The following is an 18075-nucleotide window of genomic DNA, read 5'->3' on the forward strand; positions in this document are numbered from 1 at the left end:
GTGAGGGGAGAAAGAGAAAGAAAGAAAAAGAGAGAGAGAGAGAGAGAGAGAGAGAGAAAGAAAGAAAGAGAAATAGAGGGAGAGAGAGAGAGAGAGAGATCATAGACGACTTGCATACCTCGTGCCTCTTCTGCCTCTACGGTGGCTGTGTAAGCGTGAGTAGAAGTGCCATGCCCAAAACCAATGGAGAGAGAGTGGCAACATTATCAATGCATTCAGTCAGTCACGTTATCACTGCAATCAGTCAGTCCTGTTATCATTTAGTCAAAGATCATCACAACTCCCCACCCTCCCCTCCATTCATAATGGTAGTAAAGATGAGGTCAGAGGTTAGAGGTGGGGTGCAACAGCTATGGGAGACTGGATGATTTAACCCTTTGACACCTGAATGACACATGACATTCCTGTTTGTCTTCTCAAAGATATAATTTTTCTTAAAATTACTACGTTGGCTACGTTGGCCGATGAAGATTATCATTATTATTATTTTGGTTCAGGAATCACACTCACAATGCTTAAATATTTTTTTTGCCATCATTGGTATAGAAATCACCATGAAACTGAGAATTTTAAGTCTTTGATGGAGTCAGTCATGGACTTCCTCACATCAGCTCTTCTGCTATAAGCCTCCAAATGTAGGTTTTACTAAGAAAGCTCTACAGCAATGTTAGCGAGGAAAACATTTGCTGACATTGTTATGTATGTATGCATATTTTCACTACAGTTGGTTCATCTTACCAGAGACAATACCATTCATGTAGAGGAACGCCCACTCAGCCCTGCTGCAATGTATTATAGTACAAAATGCAGCCGCTAAAGCTCTCCTTTAATTATTGACTTTCAGGTTTACCATCCTTTTAAGACAAAAAAAAAAAAAACGCATCCTCACAGGCCAAAATAGCAATACATTTTAAATATTTACCAATACCACCAATGAACAAAATTATGTCCAAAGCCTGCATGTGGGCTGCTGGGTTTCAAGGGGTTAAGTGGATAAAATAATTAGAGGGATTTATTGGAGTTTGTTGAAGGAATAAGCCATAAAGGACACAGTTATGTAAACGTGGTGTCAGACGAGGGTTGTACCATGGTGGGGCTCATTTAACAGGATGGCTCCTTTGAGGAAAGCTTCTGGAGGATTTAATTTAAAGGAGGGGAAAGACTGGTAGATTCATTTCATCTGCCCCATCTGCTCGCTGTGTGTATGTATCAGTGTGTGTGTGTGCGTGTGTGTGTGTTTATGGGGTGGGCTTGGGGCTGTAGGTTGTTTATGAGTGGTTAGTCTTGGAGTGTGAGTGCAGGCACAGGAGGTTACTGTTAGTTGGGGGGGGGCGGGGTTTGCGTTAGTGTCTGTTCATGTGTGTTTGAGAGGGTGGGCTGATTTTTACTCACCGCTTTGCAGAGTTTGTCGGCCTCCGGACAAAACTCCCAGAGGCAACGTCCCGGTGGGTGTCAGCCCCTTCAGCTGTAACACACTCTCATTCTCCTCTCTGTCAAGGCATGCACAAATGCACACACACACGCGCACACGCACACAGACACACCCACAGAGAACATGTCATCATCTGCTGCAGATGGGCAGTAATTTTCCACAGATTACACTTAATTGATTTATCAATAAATCAGACCTACTTGCATAGCACTTTTCATACAGGCAAGTGTAACATAAAGTGCATAATACAATAAATACAGAACATAGTAAAACACAGGAAACTAATAAATCACTCTGTTAAACAGGAAGAGAGAAAACGCTATGATAAATCTCAGCAATCTTAACTGAGGGACATTAGAGGCAACAACTAAGAAATAAAAAAAAAATAAATTAATGGATAAAAATTAAAATAGCTACTTAGAATAGTAATAAAAAAAAGGCTGAGATGTGGAAAAATAAAAGCTGCAAAAAGGAGATAAAAAGCAACTAAATTCTTAAGATTGCACAATAAAATAAAATCAATGAAATCAAGAATGTAAAAGGATAGACCAAGGGGTAAAACCAACCTAAATAAATAAATGCATAAATGCATTTTAATACAAACATTATATTAATATTATATTAATAATATTCTAATATGAATATTAAGTTTTTAAATAAAAAAAACAAAATAGATTTTAAAAAAAATCAATAGATAAACAAATTTGAATACAAATACTAAGCATTTTTGGCCGGTCTATTTCCTCCAGCAGACCATAAACCCTTTTCTCACGAGGCTGTAACGCTGCTCACACTTTGTGCCAAACACCTCAGAAGAAAGAAAATGAGATATACAATGTGGAGCAGTGTTTATGTAAAGCGAACAGAAGGCAAAAGCAGAGCTAATTAAAAATGCACTCGCTGCTAAAACTGCTATCACATTGTGGCATGTGATGTTATCATTTCTATAAGCCCAAAACAGTTACATAACCACATACAGTGAAGGGTAACTGCATCTCCACTGCTGTACAATAGCTTTGCAGAACATTAGATAATACACCTATTACCTATCTCGGCCTCAAAACCATTCCACTAGGTTCTTTTTTCTTTTCTTTTTTTTTTTTGAACACCATTCACAGGCTAAGTGCAAATCATTTTGACACACTTACACAAGACTGAAGGAGGACAAATGTAAGTCAAGAAGAAAGTCATTAACCTTACACTTAATTGGGGCAAGATTGGAAAAAAGGGTTATAATTATGCAGTAACTCCATAGTAATCCAAAATACATCAGTCAAATACAATAGATTATTTATTATCCCATAACCTATTTTATATGTATTTACTGCTTTACTTTTTTTGGGTGAGGTCTCACAGTCTTGGCCAGAAATGCAGCATGAAGACAAAAACATATGAACACAATAAAGGCATTCAAAATAACACAGACTGAATGAGCATGTTCACTCTGGCTGACTGAGAGACTGAAAAGCCTTCAAAAACAAAATGTGCATGTTGCCACACACACCTGAGCACCGAAAAGACACGGGCCATCTTCCCAATAGCACGGATCTTATTTCTGATCACCTCCTTCCTGACAGCAGGAGCACCGCCTGAAAAAAAGGAAAAGGAAATAAGTTTGGGAATTAATTTCTTAGAAATGAGCATGAGGAGAAAAAAAATCAACAACTAGGAGAAATTGCCCTGAGAAATATAATTTACTTCACAGGCCTCAGCTGATACTCAGCTGGTTGTCAGCAATAACTGAGGCTTTGTTGTTATGCAACACTGGCACAAAAGCATCGGTGGTTCGCCTTTGTTCTGGTTTTAAGTTACAGCCTATAAACGTGAAATAGTTGAGTTTGATGGCATAATAATATGCAGTGTTCACTTCAACACCCGAAACTGACTGCAGATGTGCTTCAACTAAGAGCCGCTCCACACTGTCACATTCAAAGCCTCCATCTCCCAAGCAGCTAACAGTGTTATCTTCAGATAAAAGTGTGTATCCTCAAATGTATCATCACCAGACTGCCCTCCGCCCACGTCATCATTACAGTCTGGAGTCATGCTGCTACTAACACAGCACCACCAAACTTCGAAAGCGCCATTCAATTCAGCATAACTAATATAGAGAATAATCATATGACAGGCAAAAAGAATTATGCCACTACAAAAAAGAAGCCTGAGCACCATTTTGCGCACACACACACACACACACACACACACACGGCATGTGAGTATATGCTCTGGGGACAAAATACTATTACCTAGCAACAGATTGTAGAGGCATAGCATTGGCACTGTGCCACCCTCTGTGGGTAAACACCACATTGCATTGGCATCGGCTCACACCAGCTAGGAGAGCATATTATTGGCCAAAGCTTTACCACCTCTTTGATACACATGCATTTTCTGCAAATGCAACAGCTTTACAGTGTGATTACTGCTGCTTATACTGAGCCTAGGTATGAAAAAATAATTAACCCAACTTCCCCAAAAGGTTTTAGTTCCTCTTTTGTTGCTGGTCGTACCGTGTCAGGACGTGAAAGTATGTTACGTATAAGAGAGCGATATGTAGATAGATCTTTTCAAGTCCGAGGCGCTAATCCCCAGGTGATTTTTCTTCTGAAGGAAAGCAGAATGATTCAAATCTATTTTGAAAGAAAGAGAAAAAATATGCCGTCCCCAATTTTAATGTCACCACTGACATGTCAAGAGCCACACCCCTGCACTCTAGACCAGAAAGCAAGACTGCATCCCTGTCTGTCACGGCCACATGCTGAGTATCACCTAAAACTTTGTAGTAAATCGTCTCCAAAATCTCAAAATTGGTCTCTGTTTTTTAGAGTTGTCACTACATACAGTATATGTGCTTTAGGTATGGTGAGACAGTCAAACAAATAAATAATAAAGCATTTCTCAATATGTTTTATTGTTTTGGTTACACTTTCAAAAAAAAGTCTGATATTTGTGAATGTTTAGGGGGGAAAAAGAACAGAAAGAGCTTGAGAGAGAATAAATAAATTATGTGTCCTTACCCTCACATGTGTCGTCACCTTCTGACATGAGCTCGTCATCAGAGCAGATGTTCAACACGTTCACCAGCATCTCTGTCACTGCATGAACACACAACATATAAACAAATGTCAGACACTTGTCATGTACAGGGATGGTTTTGTTATCGATGCATTATGGGACATAGGGGTAAACTGCATACATGTATGGCTATGGGTATACGCATAAATAGATCTGACAATGTTAGTGAAAATGTGCCATTTTCCCATGATGAATGTGGTAAATTAGTACATTTCTCAGTTAAACGATTATAATAGTAGAGTAAGACTATCTTCCCGTCCCTGAATTATCTGCTGACTCCAGGTCCGTGACACAGTGACTGCACATACTGTTTACTCTGTCTAATGCTACAGTTGTGCAACTGAAGGTCTTTTAGTGAATAACTGAATCAGATTAGGATCTGTACTGCCCAGTGTTCACTGATAGAGTGGAGCCTTGTTAACAGATTAGTGGCATTACTGAGTTATGGTACATTCTTTAAAATCACAGGCCTAATTGTGAGTGGCAAGCATGCACATGTAGGTGTATATCTTCTAAAATACTGATGACAATGATAAACATTGTGTGCACCCACTAACACTAACCTCTAAAACCATTCAGGCATCAGTTTATTTGGTCAAAATAAATCTGTGATGAACACGCAGGCTACACACACAGTCACATTTTATCTGCCCACAGTGCATAAACAGAGACAAACAGTGTACACCACTTAGGCCCAAACTGCAAACTGTTTTCTGAGAACTTGCCAGGCAACCGCAGCTTAGTATGTTTTGATTGTATCTGTCACCGGTGCGACTGAAAACGGAGACCGACTAGGTCCCTTTGGCACTTAGATACAGTTGGTGACAGCTGGTTTACACCTGATATGGTCACAGTGTAATATCTGTACCACACTGGTCCCCGGTCCATCAAGTTAAAGGACCGCACCAGTGATTTTGAATGTTTGGCCCATTTACTACAATTTCCTCACATTTTACATTGCAACAAACCATTTTGCAAATCATGTGGGGGCAATGAAGATTTCGCAACATATAACCAAAATCCCTCCTTTTTCAAATTTTAATTTTTGGTTGAAGAAGCCACCTTATAATGTTCTGAACAAAGCTAACAAAGTCGACACCATTCATACCACAGAACTGATTACTGGCAAAAACAAATGTTTCCGCAGGGACTATTTTCTGGTGGAGGGACCATTTGACTCTGTCCAATTTCAAGTCATCAAAACACAACAGTGCTGCTGCTTTTGGGAAAACTAATGTGGACAACTTTATTACGGTGATGGGATACTGGTGCGAGGAAAGTCTGAGGTCTCTGAAAGATAATTTTCATTAAGGAGGGAAATGAATGGAAACCAATGACTGGGAAAAATTTGTATTTTGTTGATAGGCTAAACGTGCAGAATCTCCGGAATGGTCCTTGGACTACCTACTACTCGAGGAAAAAAAACTGAGTTCTGGTTCAAGGTTATTGGTCAAAATCAACTATTTCGTCTTGGGAAAAAAGTATATTTACTATATTCAAGTATTCTACAACCACAGCCGCATTTCGCTGAGACTGTTTGAGCATCTTCTAACCTTTTTCTCCAACGAAGGGCAGAGACCAGGTGAAGACATCCATGAAGTTCGGCAGCCAGTAGGGGTGAGGAGAGCAGTTAAACTGCCGGATGTTCATCACATTATTCTCATACTTCAGCACCGCCGCTGAGGAGGGATCACCACACACACACACACACACACACACACACACACACACACACACACACACACACACACATTAACTCTCATAATTCATAAACCCTGTGTGGAAAGTTGCTCTTTCTTGTAAGGTATAAGTGATGCCATGGTTTCTGTGCTTCAAAACACACTTGTCTTACCTTTGTTATTGTACACGTCCAGGTAGTTAGGGGCAGAGAAGATTGTAATTAAAGACGGGAAGCCTGTCGTTTGACTTTTCCTGTACATTCGATACCTGAGAGACAGAGACAGACAACTGTACTTTGCATGCTCAAACAACATCCCTTGTAGCTGAAGTAAGAAAGATTCATGATGATAGAAGACATCCTTTTGCTGCACTGGTATCATCACTACTCACCCTGCATCTTGGGCTTCATGTGCTCTTATTACAGACAACAGATTATTGTTCATCAGGAAGTCACATACTGCTGGGTAACTGATAAACAGAAAAATAAGTTATTAGTGTTGAACAAGCATCGCGAGGAGCTCAAGAGAGAACACGCATTTAGATGTTTTATCATCCATAGCCCTGAAAAGTTAATGTAATAAAGCACTGTGTTGAGACATGAGAGCAAAGATTAAGTGTAGTGTTTGAGGTTTCTGTGCCCACGCAAACATCAAACACAGACACTTCTGTGACTTTTCAGGTTTGCTAACCGCATTCAAGGACTCAAACCATCATGCTGTATAGGGAGGAATTTTCAGGATAAGTTAATATAGATAAATAACTGCATTGTGAAATTGTTATTATAAATATATTGTATCGCTTGTTGATGACCCCAAATCGCCCTGTCCTGCTGCCACGTAGAACAATCAACATACTAAAGTAAGCAAGGCCTGTGACGCAAAAACTATGTCGAATTTCACTTACCTCAACACAAGTCCGTAATCCTTCACTTGTCTACCTTCACCATACTAACATGTGCTAAACCTCTCATGTACAAATACATTTTATAATTTAGTTAAAGACAGGTATACCCCAATTTTCCACCCTACCAAAATCAAAGATAGCAGACTCAACTTCTTTGTTGGCACTGTAATCTCAAGAAATACATTTGCTGATGCGTAAATGGTGCCGCTTCGCATTGCTAAAGGCCTCACTGACTTTTATATGCGGATTTTTCTACGCAGCAGCACAGAACCCTTTGGGAAGGTCAACAGCCGATACGAGCAGACGTTCATGTTCATGCTCCAAGATTTTTGAGTGCTGACTGAACTTGAATCTAGTGTTCATGACTAGTAGTGCAAAAGGCCAATGTTTACTTTGCGGTTTTGAATGATATAGTGGTAGAGATGTTTGCATCAGCACACAAAATGGAAACAAATGGTCAAGCGTCTGATTTCTGAGAGCGTGACGCTGAAGATGCTGTTCTGGTAAACCTGGAGGGAGTTCTACAGTGACGGGCTGCACGACAGGAGCTGTGACAGCACCAGCGCTCGGCGTGGACGCCCGCTGTTGACTTTCCTGCTGAATCTGTTAAGTACAATTGTGCTATGTCGACTGGTACTTCAGGAAAAGCCTTGGGATGAAACTAGCTGCGCCCCAACTCAAGGAAAAATTTTGGAAGTCAATAGTTTAGAGTCAGCTACTGGCTCTTCCCTTTACAGTTAGACTGTTAAATCTCTCTGTGCACTGTTAGTGACAATCTGGTGAAAAAATATTGATTTTTGGATAATGTTCTTTTTTTCCTCAGCTCCCGTCTTTCGTACATCAAAAAACATGAAAGGAGGCTCATTAAAATCAATCAGACTTGTTTCTTTTACAACTACATGTAACATAAAATTTCTTTATCTGACAACAGGATTACTGTATCTGCAGACCTTTCAAGCAGCCCCCACTCTCCACTCTTCTGGTGTATTAAAAAAATATGGAAAAATATAACACATCATACAAAATACTGTGTTTATATTTAACCTTTTTGTATGATGTAAAATGTTATGTAACGATGTGAATAACTCAACATACTGACAAAGAGATGGCGCAAATTTCAATCAACACTCTTTCTGTATTTTTCCAAAGTGCCCCCAAAAGGACAAGTCAGCCTTGTTTGTCCTTCCTGGTGAATAGATGCTCCTACGGTACTTCTTCCCTCAGTTGTCATGGCAGTTAAGAAGGCTGCTTAAAACTCAAGTGCAACACGAGATGCAGAAAGTGCTAAAATTAGAGATCAATTAAGATCGAAGCGTCTACACAGGAGGTCTGGGAGTTTATAGTTGATCCTAGAACAACTGCAGATTCAGTTCAAAATCTCCAAGCCATACTTTGGACCTGAAGAATGACGCTTCATAATTTCTGAGTGTGAGAAGAGCAGGCAGCCTGTCTATGCACTCAACAGCCAATGAGTGGAACAAAGTGGGAACATCAGTCGAGGAGCTTGACCTGCTGGAGTTACTAACAGATTTACAGGAACCATAACAGATTTTGCATTGAATCACTGAAATGTCATGCCACTAAAACAAAACTGCAGTAAATGCAGCATGAAGGATTCAATTAAATGCTTTTGAGGTAGAAGCCTTCACATCTCCATGACCTCTGTGCTGTGCCAACATTGGAGAGTCAACACAAATAGAGAGGCAGCACAAAGACTGCTAATATTTTCCAAAACCTAAAAGTATATTAAGTCGTAACAATGGTCACACCCACAGATTACCATTTGTTTATGAAAGCCCTAATCTGCCCACATTAAGCCACTAGATTAGCCAGCAACCGCTTTAAAGGCTTTAATCCCAAATTTACAACTGGCAAACAGCAGTGAGAGCCCTGAGTGCTGTACCTGTAAAAATAGGAGCAGCCGCGGACACTGTTGTGGCAGAAGTGCTCTTGGGTCTTTTCCGAGCCGTAGTCCTCTCCTGGATCCGACCAGAGCAGGTCACACATGGGCCCAAAAGCCGGCGGTTCCTTAAATCGGTCCAGCTACAAACAGCAGAACCAGTGTCAGCTTTTGACCACATTATAAAGAGCGTAAACAATTTTAATCGACTCATACCTTACACTACAATCAAATTTAACAGGACCATACCGGTGATTTTGAACGTTTAGCCTATTTACTATAATTTAACCACATTTACATTGCAACAAAGCATTCTGCAAATCATGCAGGGGTACTAAAGATTTCAAATTGAATTTTTGGTTGAAACAGCCACCTTAAAATGTTCTGCTTCTGCGGCTAACAAAATCATTCCCATTCATAAACCACAGTACAATAATTCACTGTGTAAAGCAAACATTTGAGAATACACAGGAAAACTAATGTGGACGACTTTATTATGGTGATGGAATACTGCTGTGAAGAAAGTCTGAAGTCTCTGAAAGTTAATTTTCATATCATAGTGGAATGAATGGAAACCAGTGGCTGGATACAAGCGAGGAAAAATGATATGGGAGTTTCTTTGGGAAAAGACTAACTGAAACAGTATAAAGATTTTTCAGGTATTAGGCTAAACATGCTGGTATGGTCCTTAAACAGGGTATTATTTCTACATTAAAACAGAGGTTTAAATCTGGGGAGATACCTGGACCAAGGTTAAGAGATAGGGATTTACCTTCCGTATGTCATCCAGGCAGGTGATTTCTGGACTGAGACCACCATGCACACAGAGGAACTGCTGGTTGAGGAGCGCAGCCAGGGGCAAGCAGTCAAATGCCTCCATACAGGCATCATATACACGCTCTGAGTACTTTATTTTACCTGGAGGACACACCCACCGAGGTCTGGTAAATTAACAAGTCCGGTGCCATAAAACATTTAAAACACGCCTACCACTATCAAATACACCTAACTGATAAAATAAGATAAGAAGTTTGCCAATGGCAAGGACTTGCTACAAGAGCTCAAAGCAATAAAGGGGATTTAAGGTTAGACAAGAGCAGCTTACACTCCTGTTTGAAGGTGAAGTACTCTGTGAGATGCCGGCACTCATGGTTGCCTCTGAGGAGGAAGAGAGTGTTGGGGTGGTTGATCTTCAGAGTCCACAGGTACAGTACACACTGCAGGGAGACACAAAAGATGCCCTTCACCATTCAGCAATGAGTCCTTACATGAAAACCCCAAGGCTGGAGCCACACTGACCCGTCACCGTATGGACAGAAATGTGACAGAGTCCTCCAGTTTGACGTTTTGCTTTTGAATTCTTCCAACCGACATGGATGCACCACAAAGTCCCAAAAAGCTCAGTCTCTTCGCATCTTTCTGCACATCAAAAACTGGCACAAATCAAATGACACGTCATCATCATTAAACACTCCTCACTGCAAACAATTAAAAACACACACTGACGAGAGATGGGTGTGGCCACAGCCTGAAGGAGTCACTTCATTCAGACATGGACGTTTGCAGCTATGAAAACTTCAAGCCACACTAAGCAGTAATTCTATGGCAGAATCTTAACTGGAAAATGATGGTTGGGCAGCATAGTTAAATAGTCTGAACTGGCAACATGTCTTTCTGAGGATAAAGCAGTCTTAAATAGGGGTGGATAAATCACAATACAACTACTATCATGACATTTTACCCACAAAAGTGATGGTATCATGATATAGTTGATTGTGTGATATGCAATATATTGTAAGATGATGATACATTACGATGTATCTGGAACAGAAGGAGAAAAAATGCTCTGGAAAAGGTCAAATAATATTTCAATAAGCAGGAATCAATCATGTTTTCAGTGTTTTTTTTTTTTTTTTTTTTTTTTTTTTTATCTGCATACAGACTGCAACATGAACATGACAGAACAGTTCCAGCTAAAATACCTGAAGGCAGGGAACAAATACACCTCACAGGGACCCAAATGTGCATCTGTGCGAATGAATTTGAAAACTTGAATAGCAAGACTTTGCACAAGTGGACTGATAAAGTCTCACAAGAGGAATTATCACAATATACTGCATTATCACTTTATTATTCCACCCCTAATTCTAAATTAATACTGTTCAATGGAGCAATCAGATATTCTAAAACTTAGCTACAGGATTATGGAATATCCTGAATGAGCAGCTAACCCTAATCCTAACAAAGTCTTGGAAAGGGGATAATGTGGTTCTGCGTGGCCGAGTTGTTGCTGTGAATAAAGCATGGCAAGATATCCACTAACTCTAACAAGGAAACATGACAGCAGCCAATAAAAATGTCATGCCAACCATAGCTAGACTAAGTTAGACTCACTTCCAGAAAGCACACTGGCAGATTCAGTACCCTCAGCTCCCTCAGATTGTTTTGGAAATGGGACACAGACAGAGCCTAGAGGCAACATCCAAGGCTTTTGTGTGCATGTACACTTGCACACACGCCCGCGCGTTGGCGTGTGCGTGCGTGCAAGTCAGTGTAGCAGCTTGGAGGGTGAGAGACAGACACAGATTTGTATGTTAGTGTGCCTTTCATTTCCTACTACTTTCTATTTAAAGATGTTCTCCTAAGCCATGCGACCCAGGACCAAGGCCCCGGCTCCAAATGTCACATGAAATGGCAGATGCGGAAGCACAAACACATGTAAACGACACCTACCTCAATGCTGAAGTATCCTCGATCTACATAGTCTCCGAGGAACAAGTATCGGGTACTGCTGGGGGATCCGCCCACTTCGAAGAGCTTCATCAGGTCAAAGAACTGGCCGTGGACGTCTCCACACACTAGAGAGGCATGCTTGCGTTATTTTCTGAGAGTCTGATTCTAACAGCATGGAGCAACTTGTTTGTGTTTAGCAATACGGTGACAGTTTGGAAACTTTTAGGTAATGAGAGAAAAGGAGAAAAACAGACAGATGAAAGCTGTGAAACAATAAGGCGGGCAGACAGTGCAGAAAGAGGTAAAAATAGAAAGCGGGGTTGAGGGTGGAGGGTTGGATACCTAAGCTAAGCCACATGTCAGGGAGGGCAGCTATAGAAATAGATTGCAACATCTGAGACAGGGTAGATCAGTGAAATTGGCTGAGTTTCCATAAAGTGCCGCCTGCGCACTCATTGTCTTTCTTCCTAAAGCTGAAGAGGTTTCCAGGCTGGAGGCAGTTTAGGGAAATTCACTCCCGATATGATGTGATGCGGCCATGTGTAAGATGTCAGGTTTACCCGTGATGGGGGCTTCCACTTCCAGCATGCATTTCTCCTGGCGGAGGATGCTGGCTCCCTCATTGATGATTTGCAGAGCGGCCTCCTCTTCCAGCCGGCCCTCCTTCACCAGATGGGCCTTCAACAGCTCCACACTGGGCCTCCCGTCTACATACAGGTCTCTCACTGTGAGGCGTGTACCGGGAGGATATGGCACCGCTAAACACACACATACACACAGGACAGACAAAGAGAAAGAGACACAAGCGTTAACAGGGTTTCTACTAGGGGTGGGAATCACCAGTGGTCCCACAAATCCATTTAGTCATGTTTCTTTGATTAATCAGGATTCAGTTACTAGCCGCAGTTTGTGATGCTTCTGTGTTTACAGTCATAAATGCCAAAATTTCAAAAACACTAGAAACTCAAAAAACATAAATAAATTAATCCAGTTCCCCTTCTTTTTACTTGTATAGGTCAACCGAACAAGCACCATATTCTGTTTTGTAGAATCAACCAGGATTATCCAACACATCTCCTTCACATTAAATGCAATTAAACAACTTGTGATGCTAAAGGTTATTGTGAAAAGAAACTGAAGTGGCTTTTACAGCAATACAACCTAGTGAATAACTTGTATCTCAGATCAGTGTGAATAGAACAACCTGTTTGACTTGACTGTGAAAGGAATTTAAGAACTTAAGTAATAAATGGCAATGGCTTTTTGTATTTTCAATACAATCTATGTGCAATCCTGTTGGCTGTTTTCAACAACTGCCGGACTCTGACTTTTGAGTTGTGACATGGTTGTGTCGTTGAAGTGATGAAAATGAAAGTAAAAAGACTGATTTTTGGTTTCAGGGAATTGATAATTGTTAGGAAAAAAGAATCATGATCTTATGTTAAGTTGAGTCAGCCTTGTTTCTTATTTGCCAGTAAATTTGCAAAATCTTTCCATGACTTTTCCATAATAAAAAAAAAAAAAAAAAAAAAAAAAAAAAAAAACATACACCAAATTTCTGTGACTGTATATCTGTCGTGTAAGTAGTAAAATAACCTTTAAAACCAGGGGGGCTCATAACAACCTCCATGTCTCTTGAATCTGACTGGCTGCTGGTTTCCCAGAATGACATGAGGGCTGATTTCCAGGGAACAATAATATCTTAATTGCATCTTTCTGTCTTTTCCAAAACTTTAGGGATATTTCATCATTTTCATGACCACAGAAACTCTGTGTTAAACACTCAGATCCAAAACAACTTCAGCACTTTACACTTTGGTACATTTAACAGACTGTCAGTCCAATTTTCACTCTACATTTATTTATAACTCTGGTCAAACCTGGGCAATCATCACAACATCAGAGCATCTCTGTTAGTAACAGGGCCAAGTTTATACTTGGGTTGTGATGATACTGAGTATTTCTTACCATATAAGAACAGAGTGACATTAGTGTAGGTTTACTGCTAATGGAGCCACTATTGGAGAAAAAAAAAGAAACTCTCTTTGTTCTTCATTGGGTAATCACGTCGATCAAGCTGAACTGAACTTGAATTGTACCGCGGCAGTAAGGATCGCCCCGAGCATTACTGAATGAGTGAGGCACTAAATTTTATCTATCCAAAAGTGTGGGCTGCAGGCTACAGGAGAATATGAGAAACAATGGCGCCTTTGGCAGCAGGATCCCTGCACAGGGAAAAGTGAAACAAAAAAAAAACACTGGCTCTTTATTGAGTATTTCGCTGGAAAAGATATGACTCACCTTGCAAACATTTTGACGCGGTGTTAAAACAACACATAGAGCAGGCTGTCAAGTCCTATTATGGATCTTAAGAACTTGGAAGTGTTGTGACCAATAGCATGGACATGGCACTTAACCCTAAAACATGATGTGTGCAAACACTTTCCTTATTTTTTTACATTATCATTACCAAACCTTCAGTTCACTTCCAAAGAGCCAATGGGGAGGAGGGCTCATTTATTTGAGATACAGAGATAAAAATGGATAAAAATATAATGAAGAGACATGGCATAGAGAATAAGCAACAATGCAATAAAGAACCAAGAATAAGGCTGGGTAACCAACAAATAAGGATTAATTTTTAAACCATATTAAATCACAGTTTACCATTAAAATCTGTTGCAACAAACCTTAGAACTGATTTAAAATGAAGGATTATATTTGAACCTCAGTTAAATTTTTACTCTAAACCAAGATTAAATTTAATGCTGTTGTGACAGAACTTTAAACTCCAAATTAAACTACTATTAACTCTTTATAACTCATTATGTGTAACAGGAAAAGTGACATTATGTGTAAATTTCTTGGAGTCTACCTTGAACTAAATTGTCTTGCCTTAGCTGGTTACAAATAAACCTGAGAACAGCTTAATTTCACTGCTAAATATTTAAAATAATGCCATATTCAGAACATTAAGTGTAACCACTTGATCTATAGTTCAGTGGCTGAATGTCCTTGATTTTTTGAGGGCCCAAGCGCCACGGGTCCTGGGGGACCCTGTTATTTTTGTTAGAATTCTTCTTCTGCCTTAAAATAATCTGAAGCGCAGAGACTCTAAGTCCTACAGCAATCAAATTTGGTGGATAAGTTTAAAATCCTCGCCCTTCTCAGGCAAACAAACAACAGAGAGAGGTGCTATAACAAGCAACATTGGACTGCACGCATTGGTTTTCATTTCTGCAATGATTGGGTTGTTTTGTTTTGTTTTTTCTTCAGACATTTTTAGACAAAAATTTTGCACGCCACATATATGGGCTGGGTGGATTTAACTCAGTTTTTGAAATTCACACCTTTAGAGGCCATAAATGAAGTAGACAGTGGAGATGCACACAGGAAGTGAGGTTAAAATTCAGGCCTGCTTGAGGTTAGAACAACCAAACTTCAGAAAGATATTTGAGATCAACCCCGAGGTTTGACAAACCCATCGACTGTATAAAGAACGATTCCATGGCTCAACAAGAAAATCATCTACACACAATTTTTTTTTTTTTTGCATTTTGACCCCAACAGTTTCCAACATTATAAATTTGAAGGGAAACCCTCTCTTCTCTAATATTTTCTTGAGAGTACTCTATCAAAGCATATATGGACTTCCCCAAATTAAAGCTAGTACAGTGGTGTGCAAATGAGGTTTACGGCAACGATGTGCAAACAGGAAGTGAGGCATCATTAACTCTTGATTCTAGAGTAACCAAATATCACTTGTCTGAGATGGGCCCAGACGTGTGAGAGGTAACTCTGTTCCACAGCGCCAACATCAGGTCACCCCAGCATTATTGTTTTTCTTTCTCTTTGCCCTTCTAGGTTGCTTTATTCGCTAAACTTGAAAAACAGCATATTTGAACTACATGTATCACAAAATCAAAATACTTGTGGCCACTTGCTGCAAGGCACTAACAAATTTGATGGCAAAGATACACACACACACACACACACACACACACACACAGGAAGGGCTGCTTCACACCAAAACTTCATACAAATATCTGCAAAGACCTAAAAGTGTGTCAGACCACACTGGGCTGCTCTCTGTTGGCTTACCACAAGGCCAAAAATTGTCAAACGTCCTCCTGCAGTTGTGGGGCTTTCACGAACCTTTGACATGTACAAGCTTTCCAAAACTCTGAATTAAGCTTATTCTTCCACTGTCAAATCATCTGGCCCATGGATTTGGACCCTGCTAATGGCAGCTTGCATCCCTTTACTGTAATGCAGCCTTAAAACCAAGAAAAGAAAACTCTTATGCCATATCACATTATTACGATATCCAAAATCCCAGATAATATGTAGTCTTATATAACGATATCAATGTAATGTCAGTATATCGCCCATCCCAACTTAAAGCTATATTTCAATACAACATTTGTGTCCATCTTTGGTGCTAAGCTCTCATGACTGTGGTGTTTCTGCAATGCTCCTTCCAGAGATCGCCTGTCAGCCGGTGTGTCCAGCACGGTGACGTCTTTTTCCTTGGATGATCTGTCGACGAGGTTTCAGCCTCTGTAAGTGGCACTCTTTTCTTTGTCTGCTCACCCACTGTGGCTATCTCTGCTCATGTTAACTCCCCACCTCTTCAAACAAAGCACTGTTACAGCTGCGGGAAATGTGAAATGCATCATTTCCACTAACTTGTTTTCTGTGCAATAATATGCAGGAGCATTTTTTTAAATCCCATTTTAATTGCATACAATGGCAATTAGTGTATGAAGTATAGCTATAATTGTGTAGAATGTGAGTGAATAGGAGGCATTAATTTATTTATATTACTATTTCATTACTATGCTATTTTTTTATACCTCAGCCCTGTCCTTGAGTGCAACTGAATTGCATTGTACGTTTGCACAATGACAATAAAGAAATCTGAAATCCTCTACACCACATTTTCCCAGGGAAGAACAAACATGATATTGGCTGTTCAGAGCAGGAATCCTACAGACTTTTATGAGCTTAATACAAATTAAATCACTATATATTAGAATGTATGACTATATAGCATCAGCATGGTATAGAATAGCATATTATATCTATATATGAAATGAAATGCATGTTCATTTTCGAGTATGTGGCACAAATAACAGTAACATCCAACTATTATACAGCCTCAGATAAACACTATTCTAATAGCCAGTCTCTCACAACAAGCTGGAAGGCTTTATGTTTTAGTAAAAAAAAAAAAAAAAAAGCCAACAACAGTCCATCCGTACTTCAAAAGCACTTTTCTGCTACATATGAAAGACAGCAGGTAGCGTGTTCCTGATTCATACTGAAGCTGACTTAGACTAATGGTGTTTCATAATTACGCAATCACTTCAGCAAAAGGCATTCCACACAAAGACCATGAAGGCATGTCAAGGCTAGAAATGAAGACAAAAGGTAACAGTCTGGCAGTACAAACCAGCTCCCCAAGGAAATGCCACACAGCTTAACTCCCAAAAACACGGCTGAGTTTAGAGGGATTTGGTAGATCAATCTTAAGGAAGTCGTCAGGCTGCTTCTGTACTTGCTTAAATGTGTGAGTGTGAGCACTTGCTATTTGTTAAAGAAATGAAAACTGGAAACCAGAGGTATGGTTTAGAGGCTGTGATTGCACTGCAGTAACACGGCTCAGAGGAGAGGCAAATAGAGAAAAGTGACAAAAATACTAATGGGGATAACTGCAGAAATACCTGTAAAGAAAACCAAAAAGGCTGTTGCTGTATGCTGGCAAATGAAATCAGCTGTTTCCTTCTGGTCATACCTACCGTTTATCACAAAGTCAACTGGGGCTGGGGCTCATCTCACAATCTCATCCACTGTCACACATGCACACACAATTCCCTCTGCTCTCTACCTCCATATTCACAGGCAAAAAGTATTTCAGAAGGCATGTGCCGGCGTCCATATACACTCTCTCGGCCCAGTGATCTAATTAGTGTACAAGTCTGAAACCAAACCAGGTCGCACACATTCAGCCAATCATGTCAGCGCCCCTGAACTGGTTCATCCACAGCTCGGTGTGTCACCAATTGGGTCCCTGTACCTAAGAAACCAAGCGAACTATCAAGGCAACCATGATTTTGATGGGACAAGATTATCGACTCCATCATTCAGGAGCCAATACCTTATATCCAAAAACAATGAGAAGAAACCCTGGTGGTTAAAATGAGGTGTCACTCATGGCAGAGCAGCAAGATCCAAGTATTAAAATCACAAAGAAACTGAGAAAATGTTCCTGCCAGGTGCTTGGGGGTTGCTCTGAGTGGACTTTTTGCCTTTAATGGATGGTATACAGTGAAGAAAAACAGGAAAGACC

At 40.2% G+C, this 18075-nt stretch overlaps 1 protein-coding gene across 2 annotated transcripts in view; it reads right to left on the bottom strand.

Annotated features, from left to right (window-relative positions):
* ppp3ccb (protein phosphatase 3, catalytic subunit, gamma isozyme, b) overlaps window positions 1-18075 on the bottom strand; it is a 28010-nt gene that overhangs the window by 3425 nt on the left and 6510 nt on the right. For both annotated transcript variants that reach the window (XM_030065016.1, XM_030065015.1), the window contains exons 2-13: window positions 12284-12481; window positions 11724-11848; window positions 10096-10207; window positions 9763-9908; window positions 8994-9133; window positions 6578-6655; window positions 6360-6454; window positions 6061-6186; window positions 4450-4527; window positions 2937-3021; window positions 1393-1490; window positions 119-145 (exon numbers count right to left, since the gene is read on the bottom strand). In XM_030065016.1, coding sequence (XP_029920876.1) covers window positions 119-145; window positions 1393-1490; window positions 2937-3021; window positions 4450-4527; window positions 6061-6186; window positions 6360-6454; window positions 6578-6655; window positions 8994-9133; window positions 9763-9908; window positions 10096-10207; window positions 11724-11848; window positions 12284-12481 — 1308 coding nt within the window. The remainder of the gene's footprint in view (window positions 1-118; window positions 146-1392; window positions 1491-2936; window positions 3022-4449; window positions 4528-6060; window positions 6187-6359; window positions 6455-6577; window positions 6656-8993; window positions 9134-9762; window positions 9909-10095; window positions 10208-11723; window positions 11849-12283; window positions 12482-18075) is intronic.

This window comes from Myripristis murdjan, chromosome 12 (assembly GCF_902150065.1).
Source record: "Myripristis murdjan chromosome 12, fMyrMur1.1, whole genome shotgun sequence".
Taxonomy (NCBI): Eukaryota; Metazoa; Chordata; class Actinopteri; order Holocentriformes; family Holocentridae; genus Myripristis; species Myripristis murdjan.